This window comes from Halyomorpha halys, unplaced genomic scaffold (genome assembly GCF_000696795.3).
Source record: "Halyomorpha halys isolate HHAL.00 unplaced genomic scaffold, Hhal_1.1 Scaffold1283.1, whole genome shotgun sequence".
Classification (NCBI taxonomy): Eukaryota; Metazoa; Arthropoda; class Insecta; order Hemiptera; family Pentatomidae; genus Halyomorpha; species Halyomorpha halys.
The window spans coordinates 41065-59699 of NW_027107952.1; the positions used below are offsets into that span (position 1 = coordinate 41065).

Here is an 18635-nt window from a genome sequence, read left to right on the forward strand (position 1 = left end):
TATTTTTTTTACTTATTTTATTTTATTTATTATTATTTATTTTTTTATTTTCGGTACGAAAGTGTACAATTACCACTATTACTCATCGCTCAAGTTTGTGGTAGACATAATATTATCAATAAAGTAATTGTTATTATTAAAAGTAAGGAAAGCAGGAAACTGATATCATACAACGTCAATAGTTATAAACCATTCACACAATCAACCAAAATTACTTATAAAATCATTTAAACCACAGATAACGGGAAACCTAGTCTGCGCTTAAAGAAAAAGTAGTTAGTCACCTGGAAAAACAACCAAATAAACATTTTTCGATTCCATAAACGGTAGCCAATGTTCTATTTTTAACCTCTCCCTAGTGGACACTCTGTATAACGGACGCATGTGTATTGAGCTCAGTAATCATTGTATTTGATTTATCTTTAACGTACAGCAGATAGAATACTGCTCAGTTTCCAAGAATTACTTTTCATACCATCATGTTTACTTTCCTGAGTTACTATGTTTTTCCAAAGAGTTATTCTATGATTTTTTGGCCTATATTTCTTTTGAATCTTACCCAGACATTACTCAAAAAACTGCGTTGCTCTGAGTAAAAATGAAAGGAGGAAAAGAGAAATAGAACTAGATTAATTCAAAGAATAATAAAATTACTGGATATGTCTTTGGCCTCAGTTCTTGTAAAAATAATAGGAGAAAGGAAAGTAGCAACTACTTTTAGTGAATTTTAGGAATCGGATGGAAAGTTTCATTAGGTGGGCAGACTTCTATAAGGAAATTTGACATTTTAAAGAATTTTTTTCTTTGATTGTACTCATTCTTATAATGTTTAGGGCGCGGAGTACCTCAGTGTGTAAGGCGCGTTGCTGTTAACTCCTTGGAAGTGTGTATCCGGCAGTAGCACATAAAATTTACTCTAGAGAGAAGTGAAGTGCTGTCATATCTTTTCATAGAAATACACCGAGTTTTTGTGCCTTTTAAGTCTTAAATTTAGCATTTTATAACTTTGCTTCTATAAATTGCTAATAAGCCCATAATTATCTGAACTATCATTAATGAAATATCATATCTATGCACTAATAAAATCACTGGATTTCGCTCTAAAAACACCGAAGACAAGAACTTAACCGTGTGTTAGAGACCACTGAGTAATGGTCTGCCAAAATAACACTGACATATCTCGGAGTTGAGGGTCGGATCAAGTCTTCTCCCTAATCCTGAGTCCCTGAGTGGAATTTCCTTTGGCAGTGAGTCTTTCGGGAACCGTTTTGGTATTCCCTAATGAACTTGGGGATAGAGGCTATATTGGTGTAACTAGCGGAGTGAAAGGTAATGTAAATATTTCACCTGCAGGTCACATTTCTTCATTCTATCAGTCAATAACTTTCATTCACTGAATTTTAAATAAGCTTACATAGAATGAATAATTCATTCCAAATAATGCAACATGGATGGATAAAAAGGATCGCCAGTGTTTAGGAATGTCTTACCAATTTGATGTCTATTGGCGGTGCCGGTTCGAATCCGGCCCGAGAAGTTGACTTTTTTCATGAGTGGTGGTCCCACAAAATGAAAACATTGACCCCCAACAAAAATTAGGCAGTATAGGACCCCAATGGGAGTATTGGCCGAAAAAAAACATGGATAAAAATATTGTGTATACACATTTCTAATTATCGGTCTTTGACCCTTTTACATCACAAATTTTGTTGTATAGCCTTAATAAACAGAATTTTTTTTATTTATTTATTTAATGTAATTTACAACTGTACAAAATAATACAATAAGTAAATAAGTTGTATGTTTCACTTGAAAATCTTGGGAAGGAACCACCCATTGGTGGTACTTCAAACAATTTAAATTAGAAGGTGCCGTGGCAATCGTTTGGAATGAAAAGACGCATATCTGTTTTGGGCCAAATCTGCAACGAATGGGATGTTAAGGTCTTTGTGAATGAGTTTATTTGTAACGTAATAAGAAGCATCAAGGTTTTTACGTAGGATTTTGGATTGTAAGGATTGGATGCGTTGGGTTTGGTGGAGCTCCAGAGCTCAATTCCATATGTCCAAATTAATAAACAGAATTAAATTTTACATAGATGAGAACCATAACTTATTAATTCTATAGAATGTAATATCAAGGTAAATTGTATTTTTAGAAAATTTGTTAGTATAGATAATAACTACCATATAATGAATTTTATTCGTAGTTTTTTATTCGTTGTAGAAAATAAAACAATATTATATTATATTATAAGGTCATTTTTACGTTCATATAATATGATTAAGTCGTTTTTATATGAGGGTCATTCGACTAAGATATACAAATTTACGTTCCAATGATATCTTAGTATCTGTGTGAAATTGCCAACACATCAATTGCATTGACCAATAGATAACTTCAGCTTGCTGCTCAAGGATTTTTATCACAGTATCAATTCGTTTAAAGGCCTAAATTAAAACTTAAATTGTCAATATATCTCTCCCTCACCTGTTACACAACTCAAGTTCCTTACATAGATGGCAGAAAAATTACCTTTTTTTCTGTTTACAACCTTTTTTTTTCTGATACCTGCTTAAGGTCTTATTTATTTTTTTTAGGATAAATTGTGGTATTAGTTGTATAGAAAATGTTTTTTGACTCATAGTCTACCGGTCCTACAAATGCAATCTGTTCCACTCCTCAAACATTTTTTGAAATTGCAATTCACTACTTTGGATATTTAATATAATAAGTTTAATATCATTAATGACTAGCAACACAGTAACAAATTCCTGCTAAAACGAGGATAACCTATATCACAGAACTTCTAGCTTTAGTTCCTTTTTGAGTGTGATTAGTGAGTGACATTTCACCACCTATCTCCCTCACATAGAGATAATTCCTAATAGATGAGTAAGATTTACGTTACATTACAGTTAATTTGAGTGTCTTAAGGGAGTTCGATAATCTATAATTGAAGTTGATAATCTCACATGGAATGGTCCTCTTCAATGTAATACTCAAAACTCATTTCCCTCACACCTCCAACAGTAAGGGAGATAGAATTTAAATGAGGGAGATCGAAACAAAGCAGATATTTTGTAGGAATATAGTCAGGATGGCGGTCAATAACGGTATAAAAATAGTAAAAGAAAACTATTTATTATAACCAACGTTACCCCCACTTCGGAGGGTTTCGTCAGGGCTGTCAGATTGGAACTTAGAGATCGACTTCCTATCTGATGGCCCAAATAAAGCCCTGCAAACAGGGACGAAACTTTGATTACTAATGAGGTAGATACAAAATACTCAAAATTCAAAAAATATTAAATTATATTTCATATTTTTGAACAATATATTTGTAAAAATATAATTCGGAACTCTTTTATTTTCAATTCATCAAAATAAAATTAGAAATTTGTTGTTCATAAACAAAAAACATTTAACTATTGTGACTGTCAAATTTGTATAATAATTTGACTTTTATAGTGATTTGGTTTAATATTTTGAAAATTTAATAATCATAATCTTATTCAAATGTTAATAAAAATAAAAAAGTTGAAGTTACGAAGTTTGAATTTTAAAAATGAGCTTGAATGAAATAACCTTTAAAAAAGAAAAGAATAATATAATAACTAATCAACTCATCTGATAATATAATACAGAAGTTATTTTTATCTCTGAAAGTTATTAAAAGTGGTAAAAACTATCCTGAATAAAACCAATTTTCTTTCAGTATCTAAATTAGTTTAAAATTTAGGTTCTACTAAGCACAGATATCTTCTTTGGATGAAGATAGTTGACCGTATGAAGTAGATTGTTGGAAGATTCATCAGATTGAAAGGCGTTCTCAGAGTTTCAATCAGACGGCCCTGATAAAGCCCTGAAAACTATGACGAAACTGTGCGACTGTGTTGATTTACTATAAATAGTTTTATTTAACTATTTTGATACCTTCATTGACCGCCAACCGCACTTACTAGAATCTACTTTATTGTCAGGTCAACTATCTTCTTCCAAAGAAGATATTTGTGCTTAGGAAAACCTGAATTCTAAACTTATTTAGATACTTAAGTAAAATTGGTTTTCTTCAGGTTTGTTTTCACCACTTTTAGATAGCTTTCAGAGGATTTTTTACTCAATTTATTTGGATGTTTAAAAATATTTTTTAGTTCTCATAGTTTAAAAGTTGATAATGCTCTCATTCTCGACACAGCATATTTCCTGAATGTTATTATCTTATCAGATGAGTTAATTATTTACAATATTATTCTTTTCTTTTTAATAGTTTATTTCATTCAAGCTCATTTTTACCATTCAAACTTCATAATTTCAACTGTGTTTTTTGTTTTACTAACATTTGAATAAGATGATGATTATTAAATTTTTATAATATTAAACCAAATCACTATAAAAGTCAAATTATTATACAAATTTGACAGTCAATAGTAATATGTTTTTTTATTAATGAACAACAAATTTCTAATTTTATTTTGATGAATTAAAAACAAAAAAGTTCCGAATTATATTTTAAAAAAGATATTGTTATATAAAAATATAAAATAAAATTTAATATATATTGAATTTTGAGTATTTTGTATCTCCCTCTATAGTACTAATATATATCCTTCATCTCAATAGTGGCAGTCATGATCTTATGGTTTCTTAAAAATTAATTCTATGAAGGTTTTTTTCGTAAACCTAGGAGCAATCCTTGTAAAAAAAAATCATTGGAAAACCCAATTTGTTCGCAGTGATATAAGAACCATGAAATTTGAACGTAATGAGAGAATGTCCCATTAATCACTTAGCCAAGTATAAAAATAATGGTAATAAATATTTAGAAAATATTAATCATAAAGCTAAAATTGTGAGTATAAGGAAACATTCGGACATGGCTTAGTGACGGAAGAGCCATCTATTTATTACCTGCATTAATATTTTTTCCTCCATCTCTCGTCCACGCTTTGACTACGTCATACTCAACGTGTTCCGACTTGTAGCACGCATTTTTCCATCTCATCTTGTTGGTTTATTTTCGTCCAAAATAGGAAAATATAACTTATTGAAGAGTTTTGTAAGTCTAAAGAATGAGTCAGAAACGAATTCATAATTTGTTGTTATTTCAAAATTCTTTATTTATTGTTATTTACAACTGTATACAAATATATAGAACAAGTAAATGTGCTGTAGGTGACATAGTGACATGATACAAACATGTGGAGAATCTACCCACTGATAGAGCTTCAATAACATTTTTAAAGGAGAAGATCTCGAGGGCATGTTATTTTCAGACGCCTAGGAAGATTATTAGGTAATGAAGGAGAAGCCAGGTAAGAAACTAGTGGATTTGGGTGGTTGAGAAGTTTATCTGGTTCTGGGCAAATCCGCAACATATGGAACATTGAGGTTCTGATGGATGACTTGATTTGTGACCAAGTAAAGAGTATTAAGGATTTTGGGCTGTAAGGATTGGATTCGGGAGGAATTTGATGGTTTAGTGGAGACCCAAAGCTCAACTCCGTATGTCTAGATAGGCCTTATAATAGTCATGTAGATCAGTCTTATTTTAAAATTCAAATTTTATTTATTATTACTTTCTTTAAAAAAAAAATTAATGTTTTAAAGGAAGATGGTCCATGTGCGGTCAAAATGACTCAAATGGTAATTAAACTATTTATTATGAGCGTTAATATAATATTACTATTTGTTTAAAACAAATATGTTTTGAGGATATCCTAAGTGAATCCTGAGGGAATATGCAAATAATTTGATCAACGAGATCTTTCTATAGAGATTATGGCTAACGACGGTAACACTCTTCCCATCGTTACCAAAAATAATAGTATTCACACATACAGTGCTAAATATGTTTAGATATTTGAATTTATTTTTTATTATTAGAACTGTTGATATTGTATTACAAATAATGTAATATCTAGAGTGTCAGAGATAATAAATAAATAATTTGATCAGCTACGACCCATGAAGGGTCATGGTTTTAGTACTTTGTAAGGAAACACTGATTTTTTAACAACGGTTGTACAAGGAGGTAATTTTTTCAAGATCACGCTCAACCGTCAGATTTTTACCCAAGAGTACCCACTTTATGAGGCTGACTGGACCTCAGGAGAGCTCTAGAGCCCACGGTGTTGACTTAAAGGCGGATCCACATGTTGGCCGCTCGCCACGAATCATAGGGTTGTACAAATGCTCGGTAAACAAAGAGCGGACCGTCCACATGTCAGTGTTATTCAGAGAGGCAAGCATGGCGGACGTACAAGAGGTTTCAGCTATTGCACTGGGATTATATTATTTTTATTACAAAAAAAAGGAAATTAAATATAAATAAATAAGATTAAATATAAAACTTATTATAAAAATTAACTACAACCTCCTAACAGCTCTCAGTTGCAACTAGACAAAGAACAATGGTGTAGATGCTACAAGAGCGCTCTCACGAATACCCCTTTGATCTGAGTCCAAAAACCGACACTCGACGGATCGGCAACGAGCTTAGGCCAACTCGTACAAGCCACCCATCCACATGCTCGTGCATGCCCCAGTTCGCCTTGGCTTGGCCAACATGTAGAGGCCCCTTAAGGCTTCAGTGTAACAGAAAACAATTATTTGCCACAGCTGGATTCTAACCCGGATCCTTGATATTAGTAGCATAGCCTTATCACTGTGCTACAGCATTTAAATGATTCCACTGAGCCCGGTCGAGTGTGTTACAGGAGGCACTAACCCAAACCGTTTCGAACAATTGAATTATAACTTTATAAAATTGAACTTTATCAAGTCTAAAATAAAATATTATGAAACCAGATGGATGAATATAAACATATAAATATCATAAAGAACATTATTAGTTCAGTTTTTTATATAATTTACTTCATCTTTTCATTTATTTTTTTATTGTGTGATGGGTGTGCAATACTATATTTAATCATATCATATAAATACTCATTGTTTGTTTTTTCTTTTCCAAAATTTTCCCTTCTTTTAAAAAATATAGTCACACTATACAGACGTTTCGGAGTCCTCTACCGTCTTCAGGGTACTTAAAACGATGCAAAAATAATATAATAATAAAGAACTATTTAACATATATTATTTTAATAATAGTAAAAGATTTATATAAATTACCCTATTATTAGGATAATATTGTATCTCTTCCTGGCTCACTTATCTTAATCCATACACTTTACTTCATCAAATTAAAAAATATATATATTTCGGGAAACCACTGAAGTAAGGATTAGTATGAAAGATAATTTCATTTTGAGTGCGATTAAGATACCAAATAGTTAGCTGCTGGTTTCCTGAATTTTTTTTTTAATTTACCGAGTAATATTTATGAATTTTTGACATAGCCACAAAGAGGCAGAATACTATTTTTAAAATAGGATACTTTGTATAAGTCTGTAACTAATATTTAAATAATAATTGTTAAACAAGTTTTTTTATTATAGTATTGTTGCATTCAAATATGTACAAGAGCCCTGATGGCCGAGAAGGGCTCCGAAATATATTTTCGGTCGCTATAGTGAAATATATTAAAATAAAGAAAATTTTTTGGGAAGAAGAAAAAAAGAAAGTCATTAAATATGTATACGATATTTAGTATAAATTGAACCTTTCCGGGTGGATGATTAGTGTGTTAACTAAATTTATTTTTTTAATTTTAGAAACCTTATTTTTATATTTGGCGAAATTATTCAAGCGAAAATATTAAAAAAAGTTACTGCTCTATTTTTTCATCTATTAGAAAATATATCCCATTTTGATTATCAAATATTTATTCCAATTTTGTTCAATTTGTTTTATTTTAGAATGACCTTTTGTAAAGTATTGTTTTAAAATGTTCATTCATACGGAGTTGAGCTATAGGGCACCACTAAACCATAGAATTCCTCCCGAATCTAATCCTTACGTCCAAAGTCCTTCGTAAAATCCATAATGCTCCTTACTTTGTCACAAATCAAATCATCCATTAGGACCTCAATGTCCCATATGTTGCCGATTTGGCCAGAACCAGATACCAATCCTTCCATGATCAAATTCCCAACCACCCAAACCAACTCGTTTCTAACTGGCGTCTCCTACACTACCAATAATTCTCCTAGGCGTCTGAAAAGAAGATGGCCTTGAGATCTAAAAAAAGTTCATTATTATTATTTTGACGAGCTATTCAGTCAATGAAGGTTCAGGGGTTCAGTACTTTGTAAGGGAGTACTGTTACTAGACCAACGGTTGTGCAAGGAGGTGATTTGGTCAGAATCACGCCCAACCCCCACAGAACCCACAGGAGTTCACTCACAGCTACAGTGTAACAGAAAACAATTTTCTTCTCAGCCGGATTCAAACTTGGGTCCTTGGAGTTAGTTAGTAGCGACGCGCCTTACTCCTGGGGACCGCGCCCCCCATTTTTCATTCAATAATTAAAAAAGTTTTTTCCGCACTTCGTAAAAAATATAGGATGATAATTAATATATCTGTACAGTTCTGGGAATCATCCACTCTTATCTCGCAAGTGTTTTATGAGGAACAATAATGCAATCATCAATGCCTTTATGATGTTATTTGAAACATTAGGCCTACTCATAAATGAAATTTATACTTTATTAGCTTCGGTGCTCTTTTTTACTTTCGCTTAGGTACCTATATATTGAATATTCAGTAAGGGGAAATATTAGAATTTTGAAAAATTTATAAATCGAGTTGTCAAATAAAATACACTTTTCGGGCTCTGCTGAGTCGAAATAACAGTCTTCCAAAATGGCCTGTTAGGAAATTTAACAAATCAGACAGCTCACAAAAGTCGTACGTAGATAAAATTACATATTTAAGATGAGTATATTGCCTGGGATGTCACAACAACTTTTCAGATATAATCGATATTCTGGAAGTGCCACTTTATACAATCGATGTTTCGAATATTTTCGACTTAATCAAAATCTATTTCAACGGTCTTGACTATACTATTTCGATGTACGATTGAAGGGACTTTAATATGAGCTAAGTATTTCTCTCATTGAAATTAAATGACACAGCTTAAATGCCAGATTTTCAAAATGGCTTGTTTTAAGGACCTATTTTTTTAAAAATTTATTTATATATTTAGAAAATTTGATCTCAGTTAAATTGGAGTGTTATAGGCGTGTATAGACACTACCCATTAGTATCACTCTAATGACGTTTTACATTAGCAGGTCTCGTGACCATCTTCTTTTCAGGCACCTCGTAGGATTGTCAGAAATGGAAGAGGAAGCAAGGTTAGAAACTAGGGGGTTCGAGTGGTAAGGGAGTTTATAATGGAAGGAGTGATATCTGGTTCGGGCTAGATCGGTTACATGGGGAACATTAAGGTCTTGCTTGATGTATGATTTTATTTGAGAAGAAGTAAGGAGCATTGAGGATTTTAAGAAGGATTTTGGGTTGTAAGGATTGGTACAAGAGGAATCCCAAGCTTTAGTGGAGCCCCAAAGCTCAACTCCATATGTCCAAATTCTCCTTATTATAGTCATGTAGATCAGTCTTGTGTAATGAGTTGGAAGTTTAGACTGTTTATCTGGTAAGTGCTGTAATAGTCGAATTCGACGTGCAATTTCCTGTCTTTTCTGTCTTGTTTGAGGATTCCAGGTTAGTCGTTTGTCCAGATGTAGTCTAAGGTAGTGGATTTGTTCGACAGGGGTAAATTCTAAAATATAAATTATATCGATAACGACTTATCGTGAAAGGAAACCATTCTACATTAATAGTCATCTACAAAATACCAAGAAGATAGTGGGGTACACGAGCAATTAGACGTATGTTCTATTGCAATGTGAGTGTTTTAGAGCAGTTACCTATGAAATGTTAGATTTTCCAGTTTTTAACACCGAATCTACCTTATTTTTCAATGAAAATGCTACTCAATTTTTATCCATGGATATTGGTTCATGATGTTTCCACCTTAAACATAAAAAGAAACTTGTGGAGAGACCGGGAATCGATAGTTTTTACTGCCTCCTTCCCCAGGGTACACTGGCTTACGTTTATTTGTTAGCTATTACTCAAATATTCATAAGGTAAAATAGATACCCTATTATTGGGATCAGGAACCTTAAGAAACAAAAATTGGGAGAGAGTTGTTACAATGTAAAGCGCTAAATTTAAATTCACTATTCAGTAATTGATAAAAAAATTCTTTTTACAAGAAGCATTCCTTTCTTAATTTACCTAGACAATATTTCCATTACCGAGATATGTATTGTGAATTCGAACGGTGAATTCTTCACTAAACTAATAAAATTCTCTTTTTTTTTTTCTTTTTTTTTTAAAAAGAAATTTTTAACATTTAAAATAATGTTTTGAAAAATATTGAGAAGAAAATAAAACACTTAACGTAAAATTAATACCATTACAATAGTTAATGGCTTATAAGATACAAAGGGTTAATGACTACATATAAATGTACCTTTTTATTATTAATTAGCCGTTCACACACTATTTATTCATTGAAATAAATATTAAAATGTTGGCAATTCAGAGGACTATTTTTTTAGTTCTTTTAAGCAAAATAAAAATGTGTGTTTCAGAAAAGGATTCAGTTTATACTTCAACAATACGAGAGACACAGTAAATGTTATTAAAAAGTACATATTGAAAGTATTTAAGATGCATTCAAAGTTATGGAGCTCGGAATAAAAAATAGAGTTAACGTTTGAAAACAGCCGCCCTTTGTCATTCCTTCGAACTATAGTTGGCAGACTCATTAAATTCAACTAGTTATTACACATGATTTTCATTAAAGCTATTCAAAATTGTGGTAAAGTAACTGTTTTGATTTTTCTCCGAGGCCTTGAACCAAAAGGTTCCTAAATTGGATTTACCTATTTTCTTTGATGGTTATGAAATCCATAGACGTATGAAATTCTATGTATATATAACTGCGGGAAATAATATTTTAGAACCTCAGAACAGTATCTTAAACGAAAGGTGTATGAACGAAAATAGTTGTACCTCTATACCAACGTTAATCGTTTCAATTTGAACAGGCAAATCTTCATGTTAGAATTAGATTTAGATTGAATCATTACACTTGTCTAATAATTTGACAAAAAAATGGCAAGCGAGAACTGAAAAAATAAAATAAAATAGAAAATAAAGAGAAGAACAAATTAAAAAAAAATTCAGAGATGGTAATGGTCTTTCATTAGACATAGCATGAGGAGGGTTTGAGAGCACTAGTGAAAACAAGCAGCTTCACGAATGCCTAAAAAAAATTATAAACTTAATCTAAGAATTCAAAATATATTCAATATCTAAGTAGCATATCATTGACATGGAGAGTTTTTAGTACAAGAGCCCAAGAGGAGAAAAAAGGCAGTTATCTCACCCCAATGATTGATGACTTTAATGAAAACTATGTATAATTACTAGTCAAAATTCATGAGTCTGCCAAGTATAGGTAGGGGGAATAAAAAATGGCGGCGGTTTCAAAGCGATAAAAAAAACAACTAATTTTTCATTAGGAGCTCTATATCTCAAAACGTAGGAACAACACAAGAAAACCTAAGAGAAGATCATTTAAAGAAGAGTAAACTTGCTAAAATATGATCCCTAACAGAGTTATTTACATAAAATAGTTTTCGAGATATAGCTTTTTAAAAAGAAATTATAAAAATGTTGTATGGGACGTACTGAAATATCTGTAGTTAGTTAATTTATATGGAAAAATCTATATCTCTAAAACCATTTGACGTACAGACGTCTATTAACACTCAGATTAAACTAGTTTAATGAGCTATAAAGTATTTTATGATGTTTATCTTCGTAGGAGTAATAGTTTACATGATATTTGCTAAAATAAATTGATTTATAGTTGTTCAGACAAATTTTCATTTGTAAAATTTGTATTCATATGTGAATATCATAAACACTACAACCCCTACGAAGATAAGTGTCATAAACTACTTTATAGTAACTTAAATTTCCTTTATTTTGAGTGTTGGCAGATATATGTGCATATTATGGATCTAGAGATATATTTTTTTCAAAAATCCAACATTTTATACGAACAACTATAAATTAACATTTTGTGAGTTTATTTTGTCAAATATCATAATAACTACTACTCCTACGAAGATAAACATAATTGACTATTTTGTAGTAAATTTAACTAGCTTTAATTTGTGAGCTGGCAAACAACTGTACGTCTAATGGTTTCTGAAATAAAGTTTTTCATAAATCAAACTTATTGTCCGAACAACTATAAATCAATTTATTTTAGCCAATATCATGAAAACTACTATTCCAACAATGGTAAAGGTCATAAAATTATTTATAGGCCATTAAACTAGTAATTTGAGTGCTAATGAGACTGTACGTCTCATAGTTTCTGAGGTATAGATTTCTCAAAATAAATTAGCTAATCACTAATCTTTCAGAACATTTTAAAGAAATTTTGCTTTTTAAAAAGCTATATCTCGAGAACTATTAGACGTAAATAGCTCTTTTAGGGCTAATATTTCAGCAAATTTACTCTTCATTAAATAATGTTCTCTTAGATGTTCTAGTGTTGTAGGTAGTTTTTAAGATGTAGAGGTCCAAATGAAAAATTAATGTTTTTTTAAGGTTTTGAAACAGCCGCCATTTTTTATCTTCCCTACCTATACTTGGCAGATTCATCACTTTTGATTAGTAATTATACATAGTTTTCATTAAAGTAATAAAAAATTGGGGTGAGATAACTGCTTTTTTTTCTTTCCGGCTCTTGTACTATTACATTTCAGGCACTTACCCACTATATATATATATGTACTTTTAATTTTTTACGTCTCGTAAGTGAAAGTAAAAATAGTATCTTGATTCTGACATTATCCAGTATTCCAGTCTATCACCCCATCCCCCCTTCCTGCGAGGTGGCAGGGCAGGAAAGGTCCCAAAAACCCTATTAACATCTCCTCATAGCTCCATCCACTGATGCACCCTAGCCCCCTCCCCCACACTTCTTTTGATTTCAGACTGTTTCTCTTATCATTTCACTATTATCTATTGTCTTTATTATTTGTATTTTTATTTTTATTTATCTTTATTTTTATTTATATATTATATGCGATATAACACGAGGAGGCCCCTCACCTCCGGACTCAAATAGTTGCTGAACGGATAGCTCATATGTAAAATTAAATATAACAGGTAACCTTTAAATACCAAAGGTAGTAAAAGGTAAGACACAACACGAATTACTTTTTCTTTCTACACAGTAATGCACTACTAACTCACATTTTATTTCTGTTTTAAAGGGTTCGGAAAAAAAAAATAAATAAATAAATAAAATAAAATAAAAAATAAAAATAAAAAAAAAAAAGTATCCATCGCTTTCAATCTTGTTCGATGTGAATTGCACGTGCCTGTCTTATACAGAAGATGATAACAAGTCAATTTGAATTTGACACCTACGTCAGCTCTCAACTTTATGTAGAGCTATTAACTGTTTAGTGCAGAAAATACAAAATTCAAATAAAAAAACTAATTTCATATTTAAATTAAGCACTCTGATAAATATATAAACTCTTAAATAAAAATCTCCCAGAAAAAAAAATACTTGAAATTTTTCTCAGTTGCTGTAGAGTGTGTTTTTGTAAGCAAATTTTCCTAAATCATCATGAAACATTTATTATTCATGTATCATTTAATAAAATTCGAACTTAAGTTAATAATAAAGTAAATATGGTAATTATCTGTCTCTGGAATATATTTAAACAATTGAAGTGGTAAATAGATGAAGTGGCTATGTAACAATTTTTGAAACTCAAACCTCAAAATCCAATTAATAACTGATATGTCTAGATGTAGAAAGGTCTGTGAACACTTCAAAACATAACAAACTCAAAAGAGAAAAAAAAATTGTACTTTTTCTTAAAATTTACTATTTATAACACACCTTCATCCATTCCCTTCTTCAATTATAAGTAGATTGTTTGATATCTAAAATTCAAATTGGTCTAATAGTTAAAGAGAAGAGATGTATTCCTATGAAGTAAAACTTGTAAAAAACGATCCTGTATCCATTAAAAATGGGTTCAAAATTTAAAATTAAAGGCAACATTCATGCAAAGGAAAAGGAAGGCTATATCCACAACTTTATGAACTTTCAATAGTTGAACTGTCTGAAATCCAGCTCACTTAAAAACTAAAAGCAAATTGTTAGTAGTCATCGAATTTGGAAGTTTTCCTTCTCACATTTAGGTTTTCTGGACAACACCTGTTTTTCCTCCATGGTCTTCGTATCAAGCTCCTTTTTTCTTTTAGCTATTTCTTGAATATAACATTCGTGAAAAGAACGGTTTGAAGACATCTTAGTCGTTGTTTCACCCAATAATAATAGAAAAAAAACGTTATTTGAAGGTAAGGATTCGAAGGGTTAATTACGCGTATAAATGTACAGAGAATCTAACCTTAATAGTTGTGTGACACGATACGCACGGCATGAGCATCTTCGCCTGACTGAATGAACAACCGGCAATTGCATGGTGTATTTTCGATATAGTGGGCCCGGTGGAGGTGGGGATCTGCTGGGTATGCTGGTACCCATTTCGGAATAACCACTCCTTTAGGAGATGACGTTCTTCTGACGGGAAGAATGTCGCCTCACTACGCCTCAGTCCATGTTCCTCCAGGAAGCTTGGTTCCAGTTAGATACAGGAAAAACTGAACTTATCTCTCCAAGTATATTTTTAGAACTGCCTGATTGTTTTAAATCGGTTGCACGAATGTTCATCCTAAAATAGAACATACGTATGACCTTTCATGAGGAAGTTTAGAGGAATCGTAAATTAGTAATTTGTCAAAGTAGAGATAGTAGTAACGGAAACTAATTATATAATTTATGCCAACTTGATAAGAGGACTTTATCTATGCTAATAAAAAAAAATTGAAGAGTTTTTTGCTTGAACTAATTTCAGAAACTAACAGTCCGATTTGAACAATTCTTTTTGTGTCAGATAGTTATTCTTTCCAATAAATTTTATTGTTAATAATTATAAACATTTTAAAAAATAGTTATTGTGATGTGACTATTTTTGAATAGTTAAAAACTTATGAAATAATTTTTATTTACCAATATTACTCGATAAAAATTATTAAAACGCTTTAAATAAAGATTACTTTTAAATAAATTTTAGTTTAATGTTTATTTTTAATAAAAATTTAGGGGTTAATTGGCCCTTGGACACTACTAGGGTATATGCCGTGGAGATGCTGTAGCAATAGGAATAGTTGGCACTATATACTACGGCAGTGAAGCAATTGCTACTTAAGAATAATTTCTTACAATTTTTTTTTTGTTATAATTATTTCATCTAACAAAAAAGTTACATTGCTGCCCAACTTCTGAAAAATCTCCAATAAATGTCTTCGCAAGTAAAAGAAGCTGGGAACCTCCATCAAGATAGGTCCGTTTTCTCAGTTTTCTAGCTTGTGATTGGTCATATAATCTTTTTTTCCAAATATTTTTTTTATGTTGTTTAGTTATTGAAATTGACTTGTTATCATCTTGTGTATAAGACAGGTATGTGTAATCCATATCGAACAAGGTTTAAAGCGATGGATACTGTTTTTACTTTCACTTACTTATATATGGAATATATAGTAAGGAAAAGTATTGGAATCGTGAACAATTTCGAATTCCAGGATTCGGTGGAATCATGTTTTATGGTCCTTCGAGGTCAAAAACTTAGTCTCGTAAAATGGTCTATACGTGTCAATGAACAACCTAGAAAAAAAAAAGACTCGTAAAAAATTGAAAGTACATATATAAAAAAGCAGTTATCTCACCCCAATTTTTGATTACTTTAATGAAAACTAGGTATAATTACTAGTCAAAATTGATGAGTCTGCCAAGTATAGGTAGGAGGAATAAAAAATTACGGCTGTTTCAAAACCTTAAAAAACCATTAATTTTTCATTCGGAGCTCTATATCTTACAAAGAAGGAACAACAAAAGAAAATCTAAGAGAACATTATTTAAAGAAGAGTAAATTTGCTGATATATTAGCCCTAAAAGAGTTATTTACGTCCAATAGTTCTCGAGATATAGCTTTGTAAAAAGCAAAATTTCTTTAAAATCTACTGAAAGATTAGTAGTTAGTTAATTTATTTTGATAATTCTATATCTCAGGAACTTTGTGACGTACAGATGTGCAATAGAACTCAAATTAAAGCTAGTTTAATGGACTATAAAGAAGTATATGAACTTTACCTTCGTAGGAATAGTAGTTTTCATGATATTTGCTAAAATAAATTGATTTATAGTTGTTTGGACAATAAGTTTGATTTATGAGCTATTTAACGTAAATAACTCTATTAGGGCTCATATTTTAGCAAATTTACTCATCTTTAAATGACGTTCTCTTAGATTTTCTTTTGTTGTTCCTTCTTTGTAAGATATAGAGCTCCGAATGAAAAATTAAGTTTTTTTATCGCTTTGAAACAGCCGCCATTTTTTCTTCCCCCTACCTATACTTGGCAGGCTCATAAATTTGAACTATTAATTATACACAGTTTTCGTTGAAGTAATCAAAAATTGGGGTGAGACAACTATATTTTTTCTCCTTACTATTGTACTATAACAGTAACTTTTTAAAGGTTACGAAAAAAAAATGTTAGCAATAATAAATAACGGATAAATGGGAAATAATAAATTATTTTATGAATAACTTAAGGAGAAAACCGATATCACCCGAATCTTCGTGATTGCATTACAACTTCGTTTTACTGTCGTATTATTTGTAGATTCAAATATATACTCGTTACTCCAACCTCAAGAAACCCTAAAATAGGAATTTTGTAAGAACAACAAAATTAAAATTATTTATTTATAATATTCGTCTTCTCTGGTCTTTAAATTTTCTTTAAATTACACCAAAGATTTCCAAAGAGTGCGCCGCCGCTCCGCGGGGCACCGCGGGGCCGTCATGAGGGCGCCACGAAATATATATTGAACTAGAAATGAGGGTCGCCATATCCAATTTTATTCCAAGATTTGAGAAGTTGTCTAGTGGACATCAAACCCATCCATCTTATTAAAAATTTTAATAATATTAATCATCAATGGACGTTCAATAAATTATTTGTGAATTTAAAATTTTTGTTTTATTTATTTTTCAACTAACCTAACCACATGGTGGTTGTCGAGTCTCAACGTGGATATTACCGAGACAGTTACAATCCCAAAGAAAATAGTAGGTATCTGTTTTTAATTTTTTTCTGTTAAAGGGGTTATCGCTTTAAAAAGGAAAGTTTTCCAATTTTTCAAAAAAGTAAAACATTTAGAAAAAAATTTGATGTATAAGGGCACTGCGGAATTGATTTTCCATACATTCATTCAAATACTTCGGGCCGTATAAGGGTGGTAAGTGCAAGTTGTATGATACCTGTACGTTTTGGCCTGCTACCACTTCGTAGATAATCGGTTTGTTATGCTTGTATTTGTCAATTGGACATTCAGCTACTGATTTAACTTAAGGCTAAATGGTACGACACATAAATATGTTTCTAAGAAAAGAAATGGCAGCACTCCTGACCTCTTTGAATTTGTGGTCTTTTCTTAGGGAGAAAATAGTGCAATTTGATATCAAAAATATGCATTTTTTTTTTCGTTAATAGGTAAAAACTGGCGGAAAATAGATGTGAAAATTTTTGGGTATTTTGGTTTAAATTAAAAACTAAAATCTTTAATTTTAAAAATTGAAGAGTGATTGACAGGAAAACAAAAAAAATATTTCCTATAAATCGGAGGTTTCCAATCTTTTTCGGTTTGCAGCTCCCTAATAATCGATTTTTTTCCGCGGCGCCCTTATACATCAGATTTTTTTCTAAATTTTTTGCTTTCTTGAAAAATTGGAAAAATTCCCTTTTTAACAGAGAAAAATTTAAAACAGATTTCTCGTGGGAAAATATCTAATTTCGACTGTTTCGGTAATATTCATACTGAGACTGGACAATCACCATGTGGTTCGGTTAGTTGAAAAATAAATTAAACACGAATTTGAAATTCACAAATAATTTATTGAACGTCCGCTGATGATTAACATTGAAAATGGGATAGATGGGTTTGATGTTCACTATACAACTTCTCAAATCTCGGAATAAAATTGGATATGCTGACCCTCATTTCTTGTGCAATATATATATTTTGCGGCGCCCTTAAGACGCCACCGGGACGCCCGAAACATTTTGGGAATCACCGCAAACACTTTGGGAATCAAAAGATAATTTAATAAATGTTTTTAATTACTTATAAGACAATAAAAAGTATTGAAAACTCGCCAACGTAAAAAAAAAAGGTTTTCATGCTTCATAGTTTTCTTGGTTAGCTACCTTTTGTCGAAATATACTTCAAATTTTATTTTATCTGTAATTTTTTAGATCATTGTAAAGAATAACATTATTGTGTAAATGCACGAATTGTATCTGATATACGTGATACGTAAATAAAAGATAAAACGCTGTGTATCTGTTCGAGATGCGAGGATAATCGCTGAAGGCAATTAATCAAAAATAAATTGATTAATTTATTTTTATTGATTCCTGCAAAACTATTATTATAATTGGACTCATTTCCAAAGGCTTATTGTATGTTTAACAGTTACCAATTAAATATC

At 31.2% G+C, this 18635-nt stretch overlaps 1 protein-coding gene across 1 annotated transcript in view; it reads right to left on the reverse strand.

Moving 5' to 3' along the window:
- Window positions 1-14516, reverse strand: part of LOC106689136 (venom serine protease) — a 45139-nt gene extending 30623 nt beyond the window's left edge. The window contains exon 1 of the mRNA XM_014433946.2: window positions 14430-14516. Coding sequence (XP_014289432.1) covers window positions 14430-14468 — 39 coding nt within the window. The 5' untranslated portion in view covers window positions 14469-14516. The remainder of the gene's footprint in view (window positions 1-14429) is intronic.
- Window positions 14517-18635: the final 4119 nt, after the last annotated feature.